General features: G+C 47.5%; 1 protein-coding gene across 1 annotated transcript in view; it reads right to left on the reverse strand.

Moving 5' to 3' along the window:
- LOC114866641 (ephrin type-A receptor 5) overlaps positions 1–19,897 on the reverse strand; it is a 37,552-nt gene extending 17,655 nt beyond the window's left edge. The window contains exons 1-5 of the mRNA XM_029168649.3: positions 19,457–19,897; positions 16,444–16,508; positions 11,211–11,931; positions 2,515–2,670; positions 2,090–2,428 (exon numbers count right to left, since the gene is read on the reverse strand). Of these exons, the coding sequence (XP_029024482.1) occupies positions 2,090–2,428; positions 2,515–2,670; positions 11,211–11,931; positions 16,444–16,508; positions 19,457–19,556 (1,381 nt within the window). The 5' untranslated portion in view covers positions 19,557–19,897. The remainder of the gene's footprint in view (positions 1–2,089; positions 2,429–2,514; positions 2,671–11,210; positions 11,932–16,443; positions 16,509–19,456) is intronic.
- Between the last annotated feature and the right edge of the window lie 2,964 nt (positions 19,898–22,861).

The following is a 22,861-nucleotide window of genomic DNA, read 5'->3' on the forward strand; positions in this document are numbered from 1 at the left end:
ACATGATGATCCCTGTCCCTGCTATTAGCAGTGTATGCATGTATTTGTTGTGGCCACCGGGGGCAGCACTCAGTGTGTGCAGCCTGCAGCAGGTGAGTGAGGAACAAAGAGGAAGAAATCCTCCACCATCTTTGATCTGATTGCCTTTCAACCAGTCACCTACATTTGTTAAATATCTGAATACATATATTCTACTGTACATATAGTCCTCTTGTACTACGTCTAATAACTCTGCAACGTTCATCTCCTTGTCCAGCTGTGAAAGGAAATACCTGACTAGCGTTTGTAACGTCCTGCACCACGTTCAGGCCGTTTACAAGCAGCTCACGTCTCCGTCCGTCCGTCCGTCCGTCCGCTGACGTCTCATTTCCTTATCGTGACCACTGCATCGCTTCCCTCCACCTCGGCCCTCCTCCCTCCTCCCCCACGCGTCCGCGTCCCCTCCTCTCCTGTACCAACACTTTATTATGCAGCCGGGCTTCACAGGGGCACCGTGAAATCACCTATTTCACGGATCCGTTATCGAGTGCGGCGCTTCCCACACATCAAACGGCAGATGCTCCGACTCCCTCTCTCCGCGGCCGCCTGACTCTTCCTGTTGCCCTGTCGCTCTGTGCTTTAGTCTCAATATGTTGTTGCTGCCTTTTCACCCTCACAAGTCCCGCATACAGTAAGTAAAGCTGGTGAAGTCCTCCGTGGGTAATTATAGTACTGTGTTACAAAGCAGAGCACGAGAGCCTTAGACTCATTACAGTCATTGCTTCAGGATTATTGTTCAAATGATTTTCCTAATTAGGCCAGTAAATCACTTCACACAGTGACCTCCAGTGGTTACATTTCTAGGAACAGATGTACACAAACTCAGTGCTCATCGGTGATGGGTGCAGCATCTTTGAACTGGTTCATTAATATCTGTCAGCCGCTGTTACTGGGAACTATTGAACTCCTATTACGTGCGCTGACCTGACTGAGGGCGTCTGAGGTGATGTAGAGTAGAGCACGGCCTCCTGCAGGACGGACGGCACCACTCCGTGCCAAACAGCAGCACATTTTATCTGTCTGCGACTCTGCCAGCCTTGTGTAATCTAGCGTAATCCCTAATCTCCATTTGGTGCAGTGACCGCCTAACTTTAATCCAGCTCCAACTGTAGTAAAGTGACCGTGAGTCGTGTGGTCTGCTGTAATCCACTCAGTCTGCTGAGAAACACACTTACAAAACCCTCCGTGCACTTGACTGAGTCAACCATCTGCCCGTCTCTCTTCCAGTACTGCACTACTACTACTACTACTACTACTACTACTACTACTACTTCTTCATTCAACAGCTTGTCTTTGCTTTGGTGCTCTGTGGAGGAAGCTTTAATGCCATATTTTCCTTTCATTACACCACGCGCTACGCATTTCATTAAAAACAAATAAAATAAACAGCACAGGCTCATATCGCCCATAAACATTCAAATGGGCTCCCAAAGCAGATATGACTTCTAATCTGCATTTATAGGGGCGCTAACAAAGCATCTGACATTTACAGCTGTGGTTAGTGGGAAGTGGCCTCAAACTGTGCCGCCTCGCTTTAGTGCTGTTGGTTTAATGCCTTGCTCAAGTGCACTTTGTAGGTGCACAAACCCAAATGAACACATTCACTCCAGCACCATTCATGGTGATTGAGTGACACGCGGAACCATCTGCTGCCACACAGGCAGCGAGCGGAGCCTTTTCATTACGCCGCCGATGCCTGCGAACCCCGTTGATGAGAGGCGCCGCCGGATCGACACCGAGCTGCTTCTGCGCCGACATGTCGGGATGCAAAAAAAATAAAAAGGCTGAATTCACTCATTCACGCCAGCGATGGTGCACGAGTCTAAATAAATACAGCAACAGATTTGTTGGACAAATACGGCGGTAATTTGATGATCTGGAGTTTGTTGCTGAATCCAGACATTGGAGGCGCAGGCTGTGTCTGTGGCAGTTTACATAGGAAGGCAAGGAAATGATGATGATGATGATGTCTGTGAGGAAATTCAAAATACTGTATGCCCAAATACAAGAAAAGAGCCAGCTGCGGTGCCGGGACGCCCCATCAACCTACCTGCCTGATTGGTGGTCACGTTGAGCGTCACGTACTGCTTGCTGTGCTCCCTGGCCTGCTCCGACACGCCGTTGACGGCCTCCAGCAGGAGGCTGTAGTTGGTGTGCGACTGCAGGTCGGCCACCATCACCGAGGTGTTGGAGAGGCCCACGCGGCGCGGCAGGAAGCGGACGCCGGCGCCGCACTCCTCCAGGCCCCTGCCGTCGGGCAGCACCCGCCTGCACAGGATGTTGTAGCGCACGTCCTTCCTGCCGCCCGTCTCCATGGGAACGGACCACTCCAGGAACACGCTGGTCTCGTTGACGTTGGAGATGGCGTTGCGCGGCGCGGAGGGGGGGCCTGAGGGAACCGCCGACACAAGCACAATCAGACACGGTTACGGTTAGAGCCACGACATGGAAAAGGAGTATGAAATGCTCCCTCACGTGTACAGGCCATGTTAGGAGGGTCGGAGTCGATCTTGTAGTATCCGTCGTCGCAGCCGCAGGACGTGGCCCCCGTCTGCCTGGCCACGCTGTGAGGTGGACATTTACTGCAGGCCACGGACTCCAGCAGCGAGCGGTAAAATCCCGCTTTGCAGACTGAGGCGATTAGAGTGGACGTACGAAAGGGGAAGGAGAGGAAAGAGGGGAGAGAGAGACCGCACAGGTTAGTGCCTTTATAATAAGGGGAAAAGGAGGTCAGCGTTACAGCAGCAGAAAACCTTCCCCGGGTGGTGGAGCTTGTTTTGACGCTCCTCATCAGAACCAGCGCCGGAGCTGTCACCTGCTCTTTGTTCTGCTCTTTTTGAAGTTTGATTTCTTCTTCTATCCCTCTGGGAATGCCTTCTTTTGTCTAACCTCTGCAACCCTGTTCTCTTCAAAACACTTTGTCTTAACTTGAAGCTTTTCTGGGGTTTCCCTTCCCTTTTTTTCCCAGCCAGTCTTTAATTCAGTGATTTGTAACCAGCACCTGCTGCACGACGTAGAACCCACCGGCCTTTTATAAAAACCTACACAAACGAGCTCAACGAGCCCAGACACCGGTCCTCCCACTCCATCACACAGGCGTCTGCTCAGGTAGACGGCAGCGTGACGCAATCAGAATGTTAACAGGCAATAACGCATCTTGGTTGCCATGGCAGCAGCTCACCAATCACTGCCTTGCCAGAATCGTTATCTTCTGGGATTTGCTGTCGTACTCACACATAAAATAATAAAGGATGTCAACTGATTTGGGACGTTTCCTCTGGTCAAATCTGATTATATTGTTAATGTGGAGAAGAGGTCAGAGCAACAGAAGATATGTCCTCTGTTTGTCCTTTAAGGTCTCTAAGCATTAGCAGCTTTGTGTGAAGTCTACACCATATCCAGATAATAACGAACTACACAACTTCAGGTAAAATGTCAAAAAGACAAAGTAGACGAAGTAAAAATGGGGCAAACGTAAAGAATGGTGGGACGACCAAAATGAGGCAGAAAGAGAGTTTGTTGGGAGGGGGGATGGTGAGAGGATGAAACAAAGGAGTGGAGGGAAGATTTATGTCCGTACAGTGTGTGTGTGTGTGTGTGTGTGTGTGCGTGCATGCATTTTGGGCATTCGGTGACCGTGGCTCTGATTCACCTTGACGGAACCTTGGTCTGTTGTCATGGAACATTAGGGCTGAAAAATATTCCCTCTGCCCTGGATCTCTCACCCCCCCCCCCCACACACACACACACACATACACAAAAATTGCTTTCGGGGCCTTTTTTAATAAATCAATAGAGGGATTTGTTTACTAAACGCTTGCTTTGTGTCCATCTTTACATCCTCTTGTCGGCAGAGCCTTCGACAGTGTAACGCCCCTGATGCTATTTCAACCCATTGCCACAAACACGTTTATGGATGCATATAGATTTATTGCCATGGTCTGGTGTCTGACTCTCCTTGACTTGAGTCTCCAGACCCTCATGGCCGAATCAATAAAATCGGGGCGACAGCTCATTTCACATATACAGACACAGACGCAGGCAGAAGCAAAGTGATGAAAAGCAGAGACGGAGAAGCCAAGTCACAAAATAAACCATAAAACAAAAGGTGAATTGAGATTATTGCTCCAATACTTGGATACGACACCGAGATTATTATTATCAATCATTTTTAATTATTAATTTTGCTCATTATTTTGGGAGCTGAGCTCACGCCTCCTGTCGCGTCGGTGCTGCTCTCCCAAAGATCACCTGTAATTCAAACAGTGTGGTGTGGGCACAGTGTGGACTTCCCGTTGAACTTCAGACTTTGAGTCTTTTCTTTTGTCTTTGCCTGTTGCCCAAAGTCGCTGCCAGGGAACAAATTTATGCTCATTTAAATCTAAACAAATGAATGCATTCGCTTCCTGAGATCTTGCTGTGAAATATACAGAAATAAATTTGCATTAAATCCTAACATTTGCTGATAATGTGGCGATGATGGGTTTGATTAAATTAAAATAATGCATGGAAATTTATTTCCCCTGGAAGTTGTTCAAGCAAATGATTATGAGAATGGTCTAAACATTTGCATTTAAAATGTGCAAACTGGTGTGAAAAAAAAAAATCCGCTGCATGCTCCTTTAATGGTCGTCAACTCCAGTTACACCAGCAGAGGAGACGTTGAGGTATTTGTTATCATTAATTGTAGCTCATTTCCATTTAGGCTAAACAGATTATCTGTGTGTTTCGGGGAAAGCAAACATTGAACATGTGTGAAATTAACTGCAGACATGTTTTGTTAGACATGACGGCATCAGCGCAAATGAAGACTTAGCTGCCAGTTTGGCTGCTCTCGCCTCATTATGTGTCTAAGAATTGACTAAATGCAGGTGAACGAGGGCATGAAGGAGGTCAGGGAAGTGGGCTGAAGTTTGAAACAAAGAGCTAGCATCAGTTCCAGCAAAGCAGCTTCGAGTTGTTAAAGTCCAGATAAGAGAATAAAATTACCAGGTATTATTAGACAACTGGCTTTTTGTTCAAAATGATAACAATTTATTTGCAAGACGTTTATTCAGTGACACTTTTCCAGCATTTGTCTCATTACGTGTCCTACCATAAGTTATCTCCAGATGCAAGGACAAACAGGAGATTGGATCTGCAGATGAGGTGCTTTAACACTCCAATGGCCTTTAAGTGACACACCCACCCACAAATAGGTCTTTACACCCAGCGACACACAGATACACGCACACAGATACACACTACCTGTAGTGAGATTAGTTATGGTCATGGCTGGCTGACTAAAATGGCTCATTCCTCATTGTGAATGCAACCTGAATAGCCCGCGTTGGTGGTACTGTAGTATGTTTGTGTGTGTGTGTGTGTGTGTGTGTGTGTGTGTTGCCCTTGGGCAAGCTGTCTTTTTGATACCACACGGCTCTTAATGCACAGAACAAAGGGTAATATGTAATTAATATGCAATACACACTAATGTGCCATATGCGTGTGTTGTGTGTCTGTGCGCGTGAGGTTAATGCGCAATTAATATGCATCACACACTGGCATCCCAGGCAATTAAGGATACAGTGGTGTCCTGCTTCTTAACGAGCGTCCTCTTTAATTGGAAACATTTCACTGTAAACATGTTGATTTATATGACTGGCTGTCGTTTGGTGGGATTAGAGAGAGTAAGCGATTAAGAGAAGGAGCCGTGAAGGGAGGAGGAGGGCGTTCAACACAATGAAAGGTGTGCTAATGACCACATACAGTCTGTCCATAGAACACTGAGTCTGTGTATGAGCACAGACATATTATGGATTCAGATATTAAAATACATTATAGATAATCTGTAAAATATTTATAAAAGCCAAAGAATCAGAGGCCATTTATCAAAATGATAAATATAATATTACAGTAGCTTATTAATAATTTCAATGTGAACAGTAAAAATAAAACAAGACAAAATAGGAACAAAAGGCCAAATAAGATTTAATTCCATCTTTCCTGTTTCTCCTCCAACGGTGCCCACATTCAACAGCACTGACTTCGAAGCAAACTTTGACAGATGAAACAAAAAAGCACACAACTCCTGTGTTGTTAACAAACGCTATTGTGACCTAATAAACCAGAGAAGAAGCCCGGTAAATATCCTCTTCCTGTATTTGTCCCCCAGCGAGCTACTGGCCCCAGCAACATAAACACAGCATGTGTGAGTGCGCATGTATCAAGGTTTCACGGCTTCCAGTATTATTCTTTTATTACTGTTTGTGCACGTCTCTGTGTGTGTGTGTGCACGACTGTGTGTGAATACAAACAAAGCCAGATGATAATACAAAAATAATACACAGTCAAGTGAATGGGGCTTTCCTGTGCGATGGACGACAGAGGAGGTCATTGTTCAACGCCCATTTATTCTCACAATCAGGCCGCAAGCAAACACCAGCAGGTCGAGAAGGTCACGGCGCCGAAACAAACCAACTGTGGCAACATATCAAACACTACATTATATTACTATTCCAGCAGTGAGATCATTCCCATTATTGTACGTGTGAACATTTGCCAGCAGCAGCAGACCAGCAGCAGCAAACACAAACTGCACACACCCAGACTAATTAGGTTTAAAAGGGGTCAAGATCTGCGTACTCCAGAGGAGCTGGATCTCAGCAGAAGGTGGAGGGGGGGCGTTGACGTGAAACCGAGTGATTATGCACGAAGAAATCTAGTAAAAATGATCTGGACCCATTTAAACAGTGTTTAATCGCCCACGGGCACCTTTACATCCACCTCCGGGCAAAGCAGCTACTTTTAAAATCAAAATCTTTATGTTATGACTTTTTAAATGTAATCTAGCATCAACCTCAAATCAGGCAATGTGAAAGTGAAACTGCTCTGTAAAGGGTGTAATGCATCCTACAAGTGTCCATAACTCCCAGTATAACCAGTCAGACAAGCCAACACAGACTGGGCCCCTGGAGATGACCAGGCTTTTATAGAAAGAAGCAGCTCCGCTGAATGAAGCATTTTATGAATATTTCACCATCTGTGTGTGTGTGTGTGTGTGTGTGTGTGTGTGTGTGTGTGTGTGTGTGTGTGTGTGTGTGTGTGTGTGTGTGCGTGTGTGTGTGCGTGCGTGCGTGCGTGCGTGCGTGCGTGCGTGCGTGCGTGCGTGTGTATGCGCTTGTACTTAAGGGTAAAAGCCAAGATGCACTTCTGGGAAAGTCAGTTTACCCAACAAGCACTCAGGAAGCACTTTAGTTGTCATGACAGCATCACAACGTTGAGGTGATGGTATGATGGAGATCGGGTGGAGAACAAAGTGAGAGAGATGCGGGAGGAGAGAACAGAGCCAGAAGTAGCGAACGAAGCCCGGAGCAGCTCCCAGTCGACTGGAATCCAAAAAGATGAATGGGGCCTCTTTCCATGATAAATTCAGTCAATTCATATTTCAGGAGATGATGGGATCAAAAAGGCTTCATGACACCGGCACATTTCTGCACTATCACCAAACTGTAACAGCTCCTCAGCAATTCAGCAATAACAAGGACAAACTTGTATATTTACACAGCAAGTGTAACTGAATACTTTTTAGCTGGAAAAGGAGGAAACGCGTGACTGTCGCTGCTGATGCCAATAGACGAGATGTGTTTGGAGGAAGATTAAAATTCCACTAATACAAATAAACATCACAATAATCTGGCTAATTCAACACTTTGTAAACAAACATCATCTTAAATCTGATCTAATCCCCAGTCTGACACATCAACATAAACATTAACCAAGCATGAATGTGGGATGAAACCCAGTCGCGTTCCTCGTGTTCGAACTGGCCGGCGCCGTCACGCTTCCTGTGACTGTAACATCCCGTCACCGCAGCATCAACCGCAGGTCCCACAGTCCGAGCGCCCGGAGGGAGACGGTCTCCTTCACGATGCTTCAGCAGCGACAGTTTGCGACCAGATCAAGTTTGACATATGCTGCGGTGACGACTGACAGGCAGCCAAACACGCAGGAGCATCAGGGAAACCCTGGCGCTGAAACACAGCATCGTCTGGGGAATTCCAGCTCTGCCCGGAGCAGTCACGCAACCAAACCGCTCTATTATTCTCCCGGTGAGTGGCAGTTCACCGCAGCGCCTTTAATTGAGGATACCAACAGTTGTCCTCATTTTCATTTGTATTCCTCATGCGCTGCCGTCCTTTTTTCTCCCACCCTCCCCACAGCTTCCCCCATCTCACATCCCCGGACTTTTCTGCCCATCTTCTATCTCCAAATCTTTTTTCCCCCTTGTCACATTAATTCAGTGCAGCCTGAATCCAAACATCGCAAAAGCTGTCAATTGCAAGATTCTATTCAGTTCCCATTTCATCTTCCCGACATGGCACACAGCTCTTATCCTAAGATTCCTACATTCTTGTCAGCCCTTATTCAATTATTCCAACATCTGAATCCTGCCTCATTCCTTATTCAAGTCTTTATTCCATCAATCCAGTCAATCATTCAGCTCTTCTAAATTCACTCCAATACGAAGACGCCAACATTTGAGGGAACTCCTTCATTCAGCCTAGTTCATTAAAGCCCAGATCCAAGGCAGCGCCGTATCTAAACAAACATTCAAACAACCGCGATGTGAGCAGCCTCTGGAAAAATTCCCTTCATTTGGTTGCACATGTAAATATCAAATGCTGAACGGAGTCTTATCTGGTGTTTGAGAGAGACACACTAATGTGGAGTAATCACCCTGTGACACTGATGTACACAGTTCTCAAAAACGATCGTCTTCAACTCCTGAACGAATACAGTTCATGACAAAATGGCACAAATATGTAAAATGACCAAATATACTGCAACCGGGTCCTCCATTTCCCCAACACTCAGTCCAAACATAATTCTATTCTCCTTCCAGCCATTATTCACACACTTCTTCTAGAGCTCATTCCCTCTGAGCTCCATCTACAATCCGGACCATCCGCTCTCATCCATCTATCTTCATCCATCCATCTGCTCACTTCTGTCCCCAGTTATCCTTCCTCCATCGCCACCGCCCCTAAAACAACAGCCATCCATCTCACTGTCCCATCTCTGCGTCTCTCTGCCCTCGCACCCCATGGTGTGAAGTCTTCAATTTGTCTTGCGTCCCCTTGTTTTGCCGTCACTTCCTATGTGTCCCATCCTTCCTTCAACCCATCCATCCATTTAACCGAGACGACAGAGTTACATTGTTGGATGGAGAGAGACGGGTCTTTACAGTGGGGGAGGAGAGGGAAGTGACATGAAAGGCACCGGCCAGAGTGTGAGAGACAGAAGAATGCTAATGTAGGTGGCAGCAATAAAGAGGAAGAGGGAGTGATTGTGAGACAATGAGTGACGGGCGGCGACGGAGGTAAAACGAACGAGCGTTGACAGAGACAGCGAGAAAGAAGAGACGCAGGAAGAGGGAAAGTGCAGACAAAGAGGAGAAGAACGAGTTGTGTCCTACATTCACAAAGGCTGCGTTAAATCATGCTCACACAACCCACACACTGCGCACACACACACCTACAGCATCACACTCTGACCTGCAAGCCAATGATTCACAGTCTACACAAATACAGCAAAGTGAAAAAACACAGGCTATCAAATAAGACGTGGTTCAAATCAATGCAACTAACAGCTCTTGTCTTTTTCAAAAACACACACAGGGAATGAGGAAACAGAGAAAGTTAAACCGCTGCACTGGAGCAGATGCTCACTTTCAACATCTGAAATCCAGAATTCAACACTTCCCTCTCCAGCGCGAGTGACTGAAAGGCACGAAGGAGAGTGTTTGCTTAAGCAGCGAACGCATATGGTTACAAAGCTGCGAGAGAGGAAACCCTGCCATGTTTCTCTTTGTAGGCGCCTTCAAAGGCTGTCAGTTTAAAAGTCTCATCTACATATGAAACTGTACAAAAAAGCAAACACTCCAGCACCTTCATTAGCTGAGAGGAGCGTGCTCCCCTTCATTTGGCGCTACATATGGAGAATGATTAAAAAAAAACATCTAGTTTGCTGAGAGCACCAAAGATATTTTTATTCTAAATGTTTAACTAATGGCAAAAATTTGCATATCACACATCGTTATCATCCTGTTCTGCAAAACACTCGTTAGGATGAAGAATAAGCCATCCACAACCCTGAAACCTCGTTGTGAAGGAACAGAGAGGTACAGTGGAGTATCCTGAGTACGCGGAGCGAGGATCACATTTTATTATAGTCTCAATACAAAAATGGCTCGTTCTTCATTATGCGGATGATAAATGAACTGTAGGTTCACGCTGCAGACGACACCGTTTTAGGATGTGCCCACCTTTTACTGAGGCTTAAATGAGTGCGTCCTTTTTAGCGCCTTGTCAGCAGTGGATGGGAATCAGTCTGTGTGACTGCGCAGTCCGTGGCGCTGTGGCTGCAGGCAGACCAGTGGCCTACGACAGCTTTGTCCTAATGATCCCCTACAGAGACACCGCGTCTGACAACGTCAGCTGTGGCTGTGGATGCTGCGAGTCATCGTTTGACTATTATGAACTGATCACGGGCAAACAAGCTTGAAGTTGAGCATTTACTGTTGGACCATCTGGAGGCAGCGTCTGATGGATTTCATTTGAATCCTGATGTGAGCGCTCCCTCACCGTCCTACTGCCGCGCACAGCGCTAACCGCCGCTCTGACAACAAACACTACACATCTCAATTTTCTCCGCCGCGAACGTCGAGCGTCCGCCTGAAATGTTCCCGCGCTGCTTCGGAGCCGCGCTCGCTTGCAAGAAGTAGCGTCTAGAGTGCGGGTCTGAAAATGGAGTCATTTAAAGACAGAGCGGAGGGAGATCGGAGGGGAAAATAGAGGGGCCCGGGGTGAGCGTGGAAATGGCCATGTTTGGGCTCGGGCCGGAGCAGAACAGAGGCTTCATAAGAGCAGCAAAGTGCTGCGGGGCTCAGGGGAAAACCTGCACTAAGCTGGAAAAACAGGCAAAGTGGGAAACCCTCTCAGTGAAAGAACAGAAGCTTCACTCCAGACTCAAAACAAACACGTGCATGAATATAAAAAGAAACGTGACGACTACAGCAACCAAACAAAGACCACTGGACTGTGATACGGAGCAGGAATCATTCAGCCTCCAAACTACCTGAGAAGCAGCGGCTCTGCAGTAGATTAAAGCACAAACTGCCCCCCTCTCACCTTGACACGATCCGTTGATTTCCTCGAAGCCCGGCTGGCACACGCACTTCCCGATGGGCACCAGCCACTCTCCCTCTGTGCTGCAGTGCATCCTGGGAGGCTCGTACAAGGGGATGGAGTTGTTGACGCAGCGGCCGACCACCTCCACCAGCTGCGAGGCCTCCGAGCCCGGGATGGTGTCGGGGAACTCGGCCAGGCTCTTCACCAGGAAGGGGCAGCGCTTGTAGAAGACGCGCACCGAGACCAGGGCGATGCAGGCGCCCAGGTCCTGGAAGGCCAGGTAGAAGCCTTTGTGGCTCAACGGGCCCAAATCGCGGACTTCGGTGTTGAGCTTCATCACGCGGTCGCCCAGGTCCAGCTCGGTGAAGCTCTCGTCGGCCGCTATGGTGTCGATTTTGACGTATCTGCTCTCCTTCATGACCCGGTCTTCCTCCTCCGTCATGCCGGTCCCGTCCCGCATCTCGCCGTCGTCCGTCTCCTCCTCGTCGCCGTCGGTTTCGTAGTAGTACATGTTGAACGTCTCCTTGCAGGTCCCGACGCCTCCAGGGAGGCTGTTGCAGTCTCTCAGGGTGAACTTGAGCTCGATGAAAACCCGCTGCGCTCCCTCCGTCAGGATCCAGTTGGTGTGCAGCCAGTTGTTCTGGTTCTGCTCCATGACCCGGCACACTTGGTAGGTGTGAATGGGGGCGTAGTCCTCATCTACTTCACCAATCTCCTCCCACTGAGAAACAGAAAAGAACAGGGCTAATGGAGCGAGAAGACAAAAATAATGAGATGGAACATTATGCTAATCCTTTAAAAATAATACACAAAGTAGTCCTGCAATTAAAATGATTTTGATTTAGACAACAGAGCATTTAACAAAGACAATAAACACAAACATGTCTAAGGGTATAAGAAGAATATGAGTGGAAGCACCTGTGGTCAAGGTAAAAACTACAGAACCGCGTCCAAGCACAATGTGCTAATACTCATGACAAGCTGGAAAGGTTCAACTCTGCTTTAAGGCTAGAAAAGTGAGGCTCTGTCTGAGCTGCAGGTGAAGGATCTGGAGACGGAAGGTATTTAAAAGGTACTGGAATAAAAAAGGCATCCGAGAAGAACACCGATTGAAAAGAGACCAAAGAAACACGAGACACAAGCTGATGATGGAGTCAATGGATGTTTACTTAATGCATCTACACCATGTGTGAAACAGCATCTAGTGTAAACTGAGGAAATGAATCAGTTTGAAATCTACTGAAGCTATTTGAAGGGCATCTTTTAATAGATTCGTGTTATCTTATATTGGAGAACTTCGCCTGCACATTCGCCTTAAAGCAAAGAATCACATTCGGTATCGTGGTCAAAACTCTGGCATCACTGAAAAAAATGAAGCGACACCCACATGCACAGAGACGATAGTGCAGGCGTGTGTGTGGGTATAGATAGCGAGTGATTCTCATCCCTTCCACCTCATTTCCTCCTACAGCTCCAGACAAAAAGCAAAGACATAGCGTTCTAGGCTCTGTATGAATTCCCCATGAATGAGGAGTGAACCTATAGCGTCGTGCAGCTCCGCAGACGCGCTCCTACAGCTGATGCATGCGCATCCTGTCTGTCCGTGCGAGCACATATGCTAATGAGTGTGTGTTCCTCTGAAAGGCTACATCCAAGGCTGCGTGTGCGTCAGACAGTAGCATTAATTCCCTCTACAGGTCTCCCGGGACGTGGCTATTATCTGCATCACTAGCACTCTCCCATGGCTAATACAGGCGCTTTATCATGTCACAGTAATGTGGCCAGAGGGAGCAGACTATGATCTGGTGTTATAGCTTAATAGCCCACATTAATCAACCCTGGCCGTAGACGGCCTTCTTTGTCTTTTCCTCCTCCTTCTTTCCGTTCTCCTTCACCCATCTTCTCCTGTTGCATATTAGCAGAAACATTTGGGATCATAACTCGGAAGGGTTAAACAATAGCGGGTCAGACTTGGGCTCAGCTCAACCACAGGGTTAGTTACATGTATCACGGTGGCAAGAATCCCTCGCAGCCAGACGCCGGGTGGAACCACCTTTGTGTCCCTGTGGATCCCAGACTCCAGGTCCCGGTGCAGCTAAGCCTCTTACTGGTCAGATCGCTCAGATCCACCAGTCTGTTCTGAGATTTACATAGCTTCACACGGCCTTCGCTGCGTTTCCCTGGGATCAGGGTTTGTGGTCTTAGGTGGGTGACACAGACAGACACTGAGCGGTTGGATCAGGACCACCCATGCTGACACTACTACTAGTAACAATAATAATCATCATTATCATCATAATGTGCGTGTCTGAAGACTGAGACCTCATCTCCTTGTACAATTCAGTTGCAATAATCCAGAGCAGCATCCAAAATTAATAATCTCTCTAGTCATATCTTTTCAGACCTGTACTTCCATTGTGTGGGAGCAACCTTGCGGTTAAACTTTTAGCGTTTCAGTGTGGCCCTGATTAGAGCGATGCTCCTGAACAATAAGCACGCGACTCCGCGGTCACGGGCGGCGCCAGGAATCACGCCTCTAATCCCAGGGCTTCTTGTGCCGCTGGAACCTCTCCGTCACCGCTTCCTGCGCGTTTGCTGCCACCCTCCCTCCGCTCGGGGAACCCGCGGGCATCCGTGTAGCTCCTCATTAGCGTGTTTGTTTTGCCGACTGTGTGTGGGGTTCCGTGTGTCACACCCGTCAGCGGACCCCCTGGGCTGCGACAAGTGCCCTCCTGGTTCTAAGTCTATGAACCTGTCCTAAACTTATTATTACTGGCCATTACTGACCATCATGACCATGGGGGACGGCCTCCCACTTCACATACACAGACCTCTGGTACAATCAACTGCATATTAATAACCTACTTTATTTCCTCCATCTTACAAGCTAACATCCTTCATCTGCCTTTTTTTCATTGAATCCACGTCAGTCAGAATCCTCACCCTCTGCACCATCTCTTCTTTAATTAATTTAATCTTTAATCATCCGATTGCAGCAGCGTCTCGTCTTCTTCCTTGTCCCTGATTTGTGCCACTTTCCCCTTTTGATCTTATCTCTCCTGTCACACTTCTTCTTTACGTTGAGCTCCACCATGTTCCTCTCATTCTCCTCTCATCTCCAGCCTCATCTGTCCTTCGTCCAGGGGATCCGCAGCAGCCAGAGACACGTCAAACACGTCTACGCTACGTTCACAACCTCTGATAATGCTGGTTTTTCTCCAGGTTTGGTTATTTCATCCAGCTGAATCAAACCAGTGTACGCACACGTGGTGCCACCTGTTGCCTCCTCTGTCCTCAGGAAATCCCTCATGTTCACACAAGAAACAAACATTCTTAGACACAGCGGATTGATGGGTAATAAACTGTTTTCAATGTACATGATACTTGAGACACATGGATTTTGAAGCAAAATAGGCCATAATGCAACACTCATCCCTTTAATGGATCCTTCCTCGGTTTCTCCATCTTATTCATCTCCCTTTATGATGCTTTAGATGCAGCAAATAAAAGCATCCAGCAAACAGCAGCTCAAATCATCTGAGACCAAGAATCAGGATGTAAATGTAATGAAGGCGACGTTTCAGATGACAGAAAATAGTCCTCATACATAAAGCAGCAAAACTCAGCGACATTAAATCCAGATTGAGGTTGAGATTCCTCAGTCGCCATTAAAACTCCTTTTAATTAATCCTTTTTCTTTTAGACTCCAGATTTCAGCAGTGGGTTTTTTCCAGAGGTCAGACGACGCTGGCGTCTGTCTGACTGTCAGTCTGTCACTGTCTGCACAGCTCCAGCTCTTACGTCTCGCACTACATCTGCCTCTGAAAAACCGGGGAGCTCATCTTGGTGATTTGAGCCCAATCACCCTGTTATAGGTGATAACTTCAAGCCAAAATATCCCCTTTTGAAGCCGCTAATTTACCAAACATGATGTACATCCACACGGAGGCAAGGAAAAAAAAAGTGAACAAATGACAGGGGGGACGATGATGAGGATGAAGGCAGGAGGAGAGAACGAGGGATGAAGCAAACCATCTGGAAGACACGAGTTAAAAACAACCTCTTCAACACGAAAGACTGGCGCCAAGTGTGAACGAGAGTGTGTGTGTGTGTGTGTGTGTGTGTGTGTGTGTGTGTGTGTGTGTGTGTGTGTGTGTGTGGCGAAAGTGCGAAACGGAGCGCTGTCCTATAAATAGTGAAAACGATGAGAACTGCCAACGCTCAGATAACACCTGTTATTTAAATGGCCGAACACAAACAGGGAACAGATTTGGTTCAATGTACATGTCGAGTGAGATAAACTTAGAACGAGACATTTTAATCGCCTGCGTCTGAATCAAAGCATAACAAAAGATCCTCACACTGTCTTACACTTAAGTGCCTCTTCCTGCGTCTACGCTGAACGCGCTTATTTATGCAGTCGCATTGTCAGGAGCGCACGCCGTGATCACATCTCCATTAATATGACGCGCGCGCCTGCTTTTGTCAGCACTATCGCTGCCATCTCCATGCGGCGTGATTTGAATACGCAGAGCGGAGAAGCTGCTGTGGTCAGCAGCGTCGGTGCGGCGCGGAAAGCTGCGTTTTTGGCATCAGGAGACACAACTACAGAATATGGGAGATTTTCCAAGTGCACAAATTAATTCTTACTTTAAATGAAGCACAGATCATGTCCCATGAGGTGCTGGAATTAGATTTTTCCCCCAAAAAAAGACGAAGAACCGTCGTATGAGCTGAGGTTAAAACTCCAGAATACACGATTATGTTTATTTTAACACCACACACAACAGAATACCATGAAATAATCATTTACCAACACTAGTAAGTCGTTCACTAATGAGCCGTCAGCCTGGCAATTCTTGAAAACAGAATTTTAATTTCTGGATTTAAAATAAATGTATTCCAATGTGACTTTCAATATTTTATTCATGAATTCACTTTAGCCTGATAATGATCTGAGAGTTCATGGGAAGGAAATGACCTTTACCCTTAAATCTTAAAGTGAAATGGGTCTGTTCACCACTACTTACCTAAACCAACTGAGCTGTGCTGTTGCTTGAAGGAGATTATTTTGAGATATTGAATTTACAATGATTCGCTCATGTTATTTTGACCACTGCTCATAAGGATCGCATAATATTTCCTTGTGTAACATTCAGACCTCCAAGCTTTAAAACCCTTGTCATAAAGTATTTATGGTTTTATATAAATAGAGTTGTGCTTTTTTACTCACCCCATTCTTAGGGTAGGCCACCCATCCTAGATCCCCAATCACAGAGCGAGAATCCAGTAGGTTCACTGTAAAAGATTCAAAACATCATCAATATTGTAAAGAGAACAAACAACAGAATAAAAAGGATGCGCTTTCTTTATGAGACTGGATTCATTTGGAGCCACTTCGTCTTCAAGCTGCCACATTTTCTGTTTTACAGCAGCTTGTGGGTCTAATTTGCAGTGAGGACAAAGCCTAACAAGCTAATAACTGGAGCCCAGTGTGACGCCCTGAGCTCTGAGCCTGCGCATAGTGATGTTCAGTACCACCAAACAACAACTGGGCCCAGCTACGGCGCAGTTTCTGGACCTGTTTCTGAATCACGATAAGAAAAAGGAGCGTTTCAAACATTTTAACCTGCACTGAATCCAGAGAGCGCTGAGCGTCTGCAGTGTTTGCCACGCCGTCATAAACACAACACGAGGTTTGCTCAGGCCGGAGTCCAGTTCCCTTTATCTCCTCTATCATAAAGTTTGGCCCATTGTGCATCTGACAGTGTGTACACGGCAAATACCATAAAGGATTAATTACAGCTGAAGCGTACGTTGTTGTTCCATCAAAGCTTTGTCGTCTCCGTGTAAAAAGTGCAGATTAGGAAACGTTGACTGAGAATACACAATTTGCATTTACAGTACTTGTACTTGTACTTGTATTTGACCCAACTGGTCAGAACCTGGAAGCTGAAACAGAGCCTCTGTTTAGACTTTATTCACTGAACTGTGTAAAATTCTTATGTTTAGTGTAACATTATACTATGAAGAAGTGTAGGGAGAAGAAAACATCCTTAAATATTAAATTAAGGCTAAAAATAAAACTGCCTGACTTCACATCAGCAAGATTTCAACATAGTGAAGCGAAGCATTTTCCAAGGCTTTCATCCTGTTGCTGTTTGGAGCTACACTTCCACCTGCAGAGGTCCTCTGATGTGACATTAATACAAAAACCCAAGGAGAAGCCAGGAGAGTTCAGGATGAAGGAAGAAAACCCAATTCTGACATCTCAAAGTCCAGCCTTGAAACAGCGTTTCCAACAGTTGGCTGCAATTATTCATCAGTTAAACCAGTTCAGTACAGTCGTACAAGCTACCGTTACATGATAAAGCCATGTTCATATTGGGTCTGAACCATCTGCAGGGAGACGCTGGAGAGAGCGAACGTGAGCAACTTCACACCCACACACACACACACACACACACACACACACACACACACACACACACACACACACACACACACACACACACACACACACACACACACACACACACACACGGCTTACGTCCTCCATTGCTCTGCAGAGAGTAATAAAACACGTCCTTCGGAGGCGATTAGACAACTAATTAGGGCATAAAGAAGAGATAAGTGATGCTGAACTAGATCATAAAGGATGTGTTACCTCCTTCACTCTCTCTCAGGATCAAACCACCTCAGTTAAAGCTGCGCTGTGTGATGTACAGTCACCACCGCTGAATGAATGAAGTGATTTAACGTCTTTTAGTGGCATTATTTCAAGGATGCTCAAAGAATCTGAATAAGCAGGGGAATAAGTGGATTCTCAGCTTTTGGGATGTTGATCTAATTCTCCTTGAAAAGGGCAATGAATGGATTCTGTGAGGCACAACATTGCCAGTGTTCATTTTCATCTGCACTTCGGGGACCGGCGCAGGTGATGGGTTTAAACGCCAACTTGGCCTCAGTGATCCCAATTCAATCATGTCTGACACCTTATCCACCTCCATTCTGAAAACAGGGTTACAGCATCAAATATTTCATTCTCTCAGTCAATCGGCCCTTTTTTCCTCCCGTCTGTAGCTACCGGCGTCTGATTCCTGCGTTTCCGTGCATGTCTGAGCCTGGACGGCTCTAACCTCGGCCCGTCTCACTCCCCCTCAGACGGAAGCTGAGGGACCGTGGACAAACGCGGGCGTCATCCTCATGCGCGACGCACACACATCCAGATTAAGACGACACTGAACCGGCCTAATGGGAGGGAATCGCTCTCCGTTCCAACTTTACAGCTGCTTTCGAGTCGCTGACTGCTTTCGTGACACTTGTAATGAGCCAAACACCTAATGGTGAACCTAACACCAACCTCGTGGCTTTTTCACACAGACGACACTTTCACAAAGACGTGAACTATAACTGGAGCTGTTTTATACTGGGAGGGCTCCCCAGGCCCACTGCCACACACTGGGAACCACAAAATTCTGACCAAATAAATCTGCCAAGCAAAGAATAAGCTGGCTGACGAATGTGCTCTCCTTCCCGGATAATGCTATCGAACAGCCCCAGACAATGGCCTTCATCTGGCTGCTAAGGTGCCGCTCAGCCCGTGGACAATAGCGTGGGAACGATATTTAATAGCAATTTGAACGGACAATTATGGAGGAAGAGCAGGTGTGCACGAGTTCAGGTTTTATGGAAATACACGATTTGCATTTACAGCATGAAACCAGTTAGGCGGAAATTGTCTGTTAATATGTGAGAATAAGAGACCAGCGGTTAAACCGAATCCATCCTCAAAAAAAATCAAAGTAAAGTCTAAATATCTGAACTGCAACTAGGAGGCCGAATAAAACTCAGCATAAACGAGATTTCCCATTTTCCCCATTGTCCGACAGCCTAAAGTTCGCCGATGCTGCGAACCTCAAAGGCTGCACAGTAAAACGTTCAGGCTGCGCGTCGCGCGCCCTCCACGGACCCGTTTATCTGGAAAGACGCACGCTCCGAGCAAAGGTCCCGTTTTATTTCACTGTTTTCGGTGCGTACGGTCATTACAACATCTGTCGACTGTCACCGCTGTCATAAATACTATCTGCTCAAACGCATTGATACATGACCTCATTTTCTGTCAAACGGCGTTTGTCAGAAAGCGGACGGTCCGGGGCGCCAACCGGGGCTTTTGCACGCGACGGAGGCTGTGAGTGTGCGTGACAGCGGTGTCATCGCGCCAGAAGCGCCCGGTGCCCGGTTACCTTCATTCGCGGGGATGCACCGCGTTCCGAGCAGCGCCACACTCCAAATCCACGTCCACGCCGCCAGGCGAACGCCACAACTCCACCAGCGGGATTGCATGGCGCATCCAAAAGACTCGGCAGGAGGTCGGTTCGTCCCTAGTCGGCGGCGGTTTGGGTCAGAACAGAGCCGGACGCCGTGATGGAACCATCTGTGTCACAACGCGTCCGGTCCGAGGGACGAGAACTCCTGCGCGGCGGGCAGAGGAAGGCGGCGCGGCGAGCTCGGTGCGCTCGCTCCGGGTCTGGGGAGGCGGAGGGGGGCGGAGGGGGGGCGGGGTGAGGCGCACTCCCTCCAATCACGCGCTCGCCACAGGTGAACCCCGGCTGCGGCTCCGGGCGATAATAGATTCCTCCTCGCGCGTTGCCACTTTGCAATCGAACGCCGTCACTTCGAGCTGCGAGCGTCGCGTCGCGTCGCGTCGCGTCTCCGCCACGAGTGAGTTTACGTCTACGTCAGTGAACGCGTGATTAACGGAGGTGGACGCAGGGAACTTGTTAACAGACGCTCAGCCTCAAACGAACATAAACATTCAACACTCATTTAAATGTATGGGGTCAGAAAATTGTAGTTTGAGGACGTTGTAAAGACATCAAAGCTTTGAGTTTAGTTCCTTTGCAGTCATTATTTTTAAACTATTTATATTTTCTAAACCACTGGTTCCTTTGTTCTATTGCTAACTGTGTATTTAGGCCAGTCGTCCTTGTTTCTCTGGTTTTGTTTGTTTCTCTCATTCTCAGGGTTTTTGGTGTCTCCCCGTTTTTTTCGGCTTCTTTTCCTCCACGTCGTGCAATTAGCGGTGCGTCTTCAATCGCTGAGGGATTGTGGGTAATTTCCCTGTGGCTCACGCCGCGGACACCTCCCACCCAGAGACACACTCACACCCACGTGCACGCGTGCACGCCCGCATGTCGCGCGTTTTGCTGATCAGACTTCAAGGACCCGCTGGGATGCGCCTCCTCGGACCCGAGCGCTCCCCCCGTTCCCGTCCCCCGCCTCTGTCTCGCATTCTTCTACCCACGTCCTAAAATGTGGCCTCCTTCAGACTAAAGGCGGAACGTGGTTGCCGAGCAGCCGTAAGTGTAGGTGTGACGCCAGGGTGGTGGTGGTGAGCGCTGCAGACACGTAGGGGTCTGATCAACACTGACAGCGGGTGTGGAGGTGGTTCTGGGATGCCAGAAGCTGTTGCTGTCTCCTGGAGGTGTCGTCGGCTTAATTCTATAAAATGTCTGAAGAGGAGGAGAGTGCAAGAAAAATCCACCCCCCCCGAAACCTCAAAGCACCGTCGCCACCAGCTATTTGCGCGGAGTCGCCCTTTGTTGTTCGTGGATGTATTTTTACTGTTCTCCTGGCGATTGTGCAGTTTAACCGTCTGCAGGTAAACACGGCAGAGAGGCCGCGACACAAAGCCAGAGGTCCGATTGAGCGGGACCTTTAAAAGACATAATAAAAAAAAAATTTAAAAAAAGAAAGGCAAGAAAGGCCTTGTTTGATTCGAGCCTTTCTTCTCAGGATACAGTGGCCACTATGCTAAAACCGCTCCCAGATCCAGTGGCCTCATGCAATCAGTTGTGATGGTTCCTCGGGGGCTGAACACTCAGCTGTGATTTTGTGTCTGCCCACTCATGACAGTAGGGGAGGGAGCGGGCCAGCAAGGTCATGGAAGGTCAGCGAACACACACACACACACACACACACACACACACACACACACACACACACACACACACACACACACACACACAGCAACTATCTATGTCAATTGAGCTATTTGAGCTCATTCTTCATTACCTGATTTGTCTCCTTTCTTCTAATATGTGCTCCAATATATGTAACTACTGTAAAACTAAAGATTGAATCAACTGCTGCTCAGTGTTTGTGCTGGACATAAATATCTTGTTGTTTGTTAACTTCTGATCCTGTCTGATCAGCCAAACTCCAACTGGTGAGAAATAGGCCTTGACATAATGTGTAGATCAAGATTCCCCAAATCTCTGTCTCTCACACACACACACACACACACACACACACACACGCACGCACACACACTGCACCCACGTTCCCAAAATAATCAGCTTTGGGGTTTGACCAGCTGGCCTCTGATGCAAGGAACTCTCCTGAATGCTGTCCTACCGTGTGGTGAGACATTGCAACACATTTGGTGAGGTTCACAGTAACTCAGACGTGGACGTGCCAGGTTTAAAATGTAAAGTCAAGTCTTATAATAATTTTCTCATCCTGTGCATCATAAAAAAAGCTGCTACTTGTACGTGGAGATACATTTACATTGTAATGTGGAAGAATGGGGGGATGCAGAACTGCCACTTTCCAGTTCTGGGCCCTGCTCTAATTATGCTGTGCTGTGTTTATGCCGCGCGGCCTCGTCCAAGGTGTTCCAGGGAGAATAATGGACGCTCAAACGTGTTGGCATGCTAGGAAGAGCATGCATCTAATTGCTGACATGAATGGTGGCTGCATTCCACGTATGCGCCGTCTGGCAGGCTTTACACACAGCGTCCCATCATTAGCGCCGTTTGTTACTTGTGACAGTAAAATAAAAGTATCTGCAGCGGTGAAGGTCTGACTGTTCCGCTCACAGATGGAAAGTCAGAAACAGGTTGCTTCCGAGCTGACGGAGCGGCTTCGAAAGGTGTCGAAAAAGCAACAAACAAGCGCTCCCTTCCACAAACCTGCTCCAATCGACGACCTGCATCCTGGTCGGAAGCTCAACGAACTCGACGAGCTGCGAACCCTCAAATAAAGTTCTGCAATTTACATCTATGGCCTGAATTTGACCCCCGAAACATGGAGCTCTTGTTTTGGGCTTATAAAGAGGGAGAGCGCGCGCACACACACACACTCACACACTCACACACACACCCCTGGGCATCGTTAAGCCCAGCTTAGCAGCTCAGTGAGGCTGGCAGGCAGCGCGGCTGATATTCTGTCTCTACTTTGGCTGCTCCCCTCTGCTCGCTGCTCCAAATCCTGCTGCTCTCCTTTCACACTTTTTATCTCTCAACTCAGGACATACAGAACATATACTTCGTAAACACAGGGTGTGTGGAAGCCGAGGGATGACTTCATCCATTTCACCAATTCTCAAAAAACAAAGTGCTTTGATCCCGATTCCGCCCACAGGGATGTTTGTTAGTGTGAGTTCTTCTCCTCTAATTTGACTTACTTCTGATACAACACACAAAACCATAGTGTAGAGTAAGAAGTTGGATCACACTGATGCTTCTGACCTCACCTGCTTTAATATGCAGCATGCAGAGACCCGTCAGCGCTTCTAGACAGTTCTTGCTGCATAAACGATGCGCATCCTCAGGTTCTCCATTCGCAGGAGACAGCGTCTGGGCTTT

This window comes from Betta splendens, chromosome 12 (assembly GCF_900634795.4).
Source record: "Betta splendens chromosome 12, fBetSpl5.4, whole genome shotgun sequence".
Taxonomy (NCBI): domain Eukaryota; kingdom Metazoa; phylum Chordata; class Actinopteri; order Anabantiformes; family Osphronemidae; genus Betta; species Betta splendens.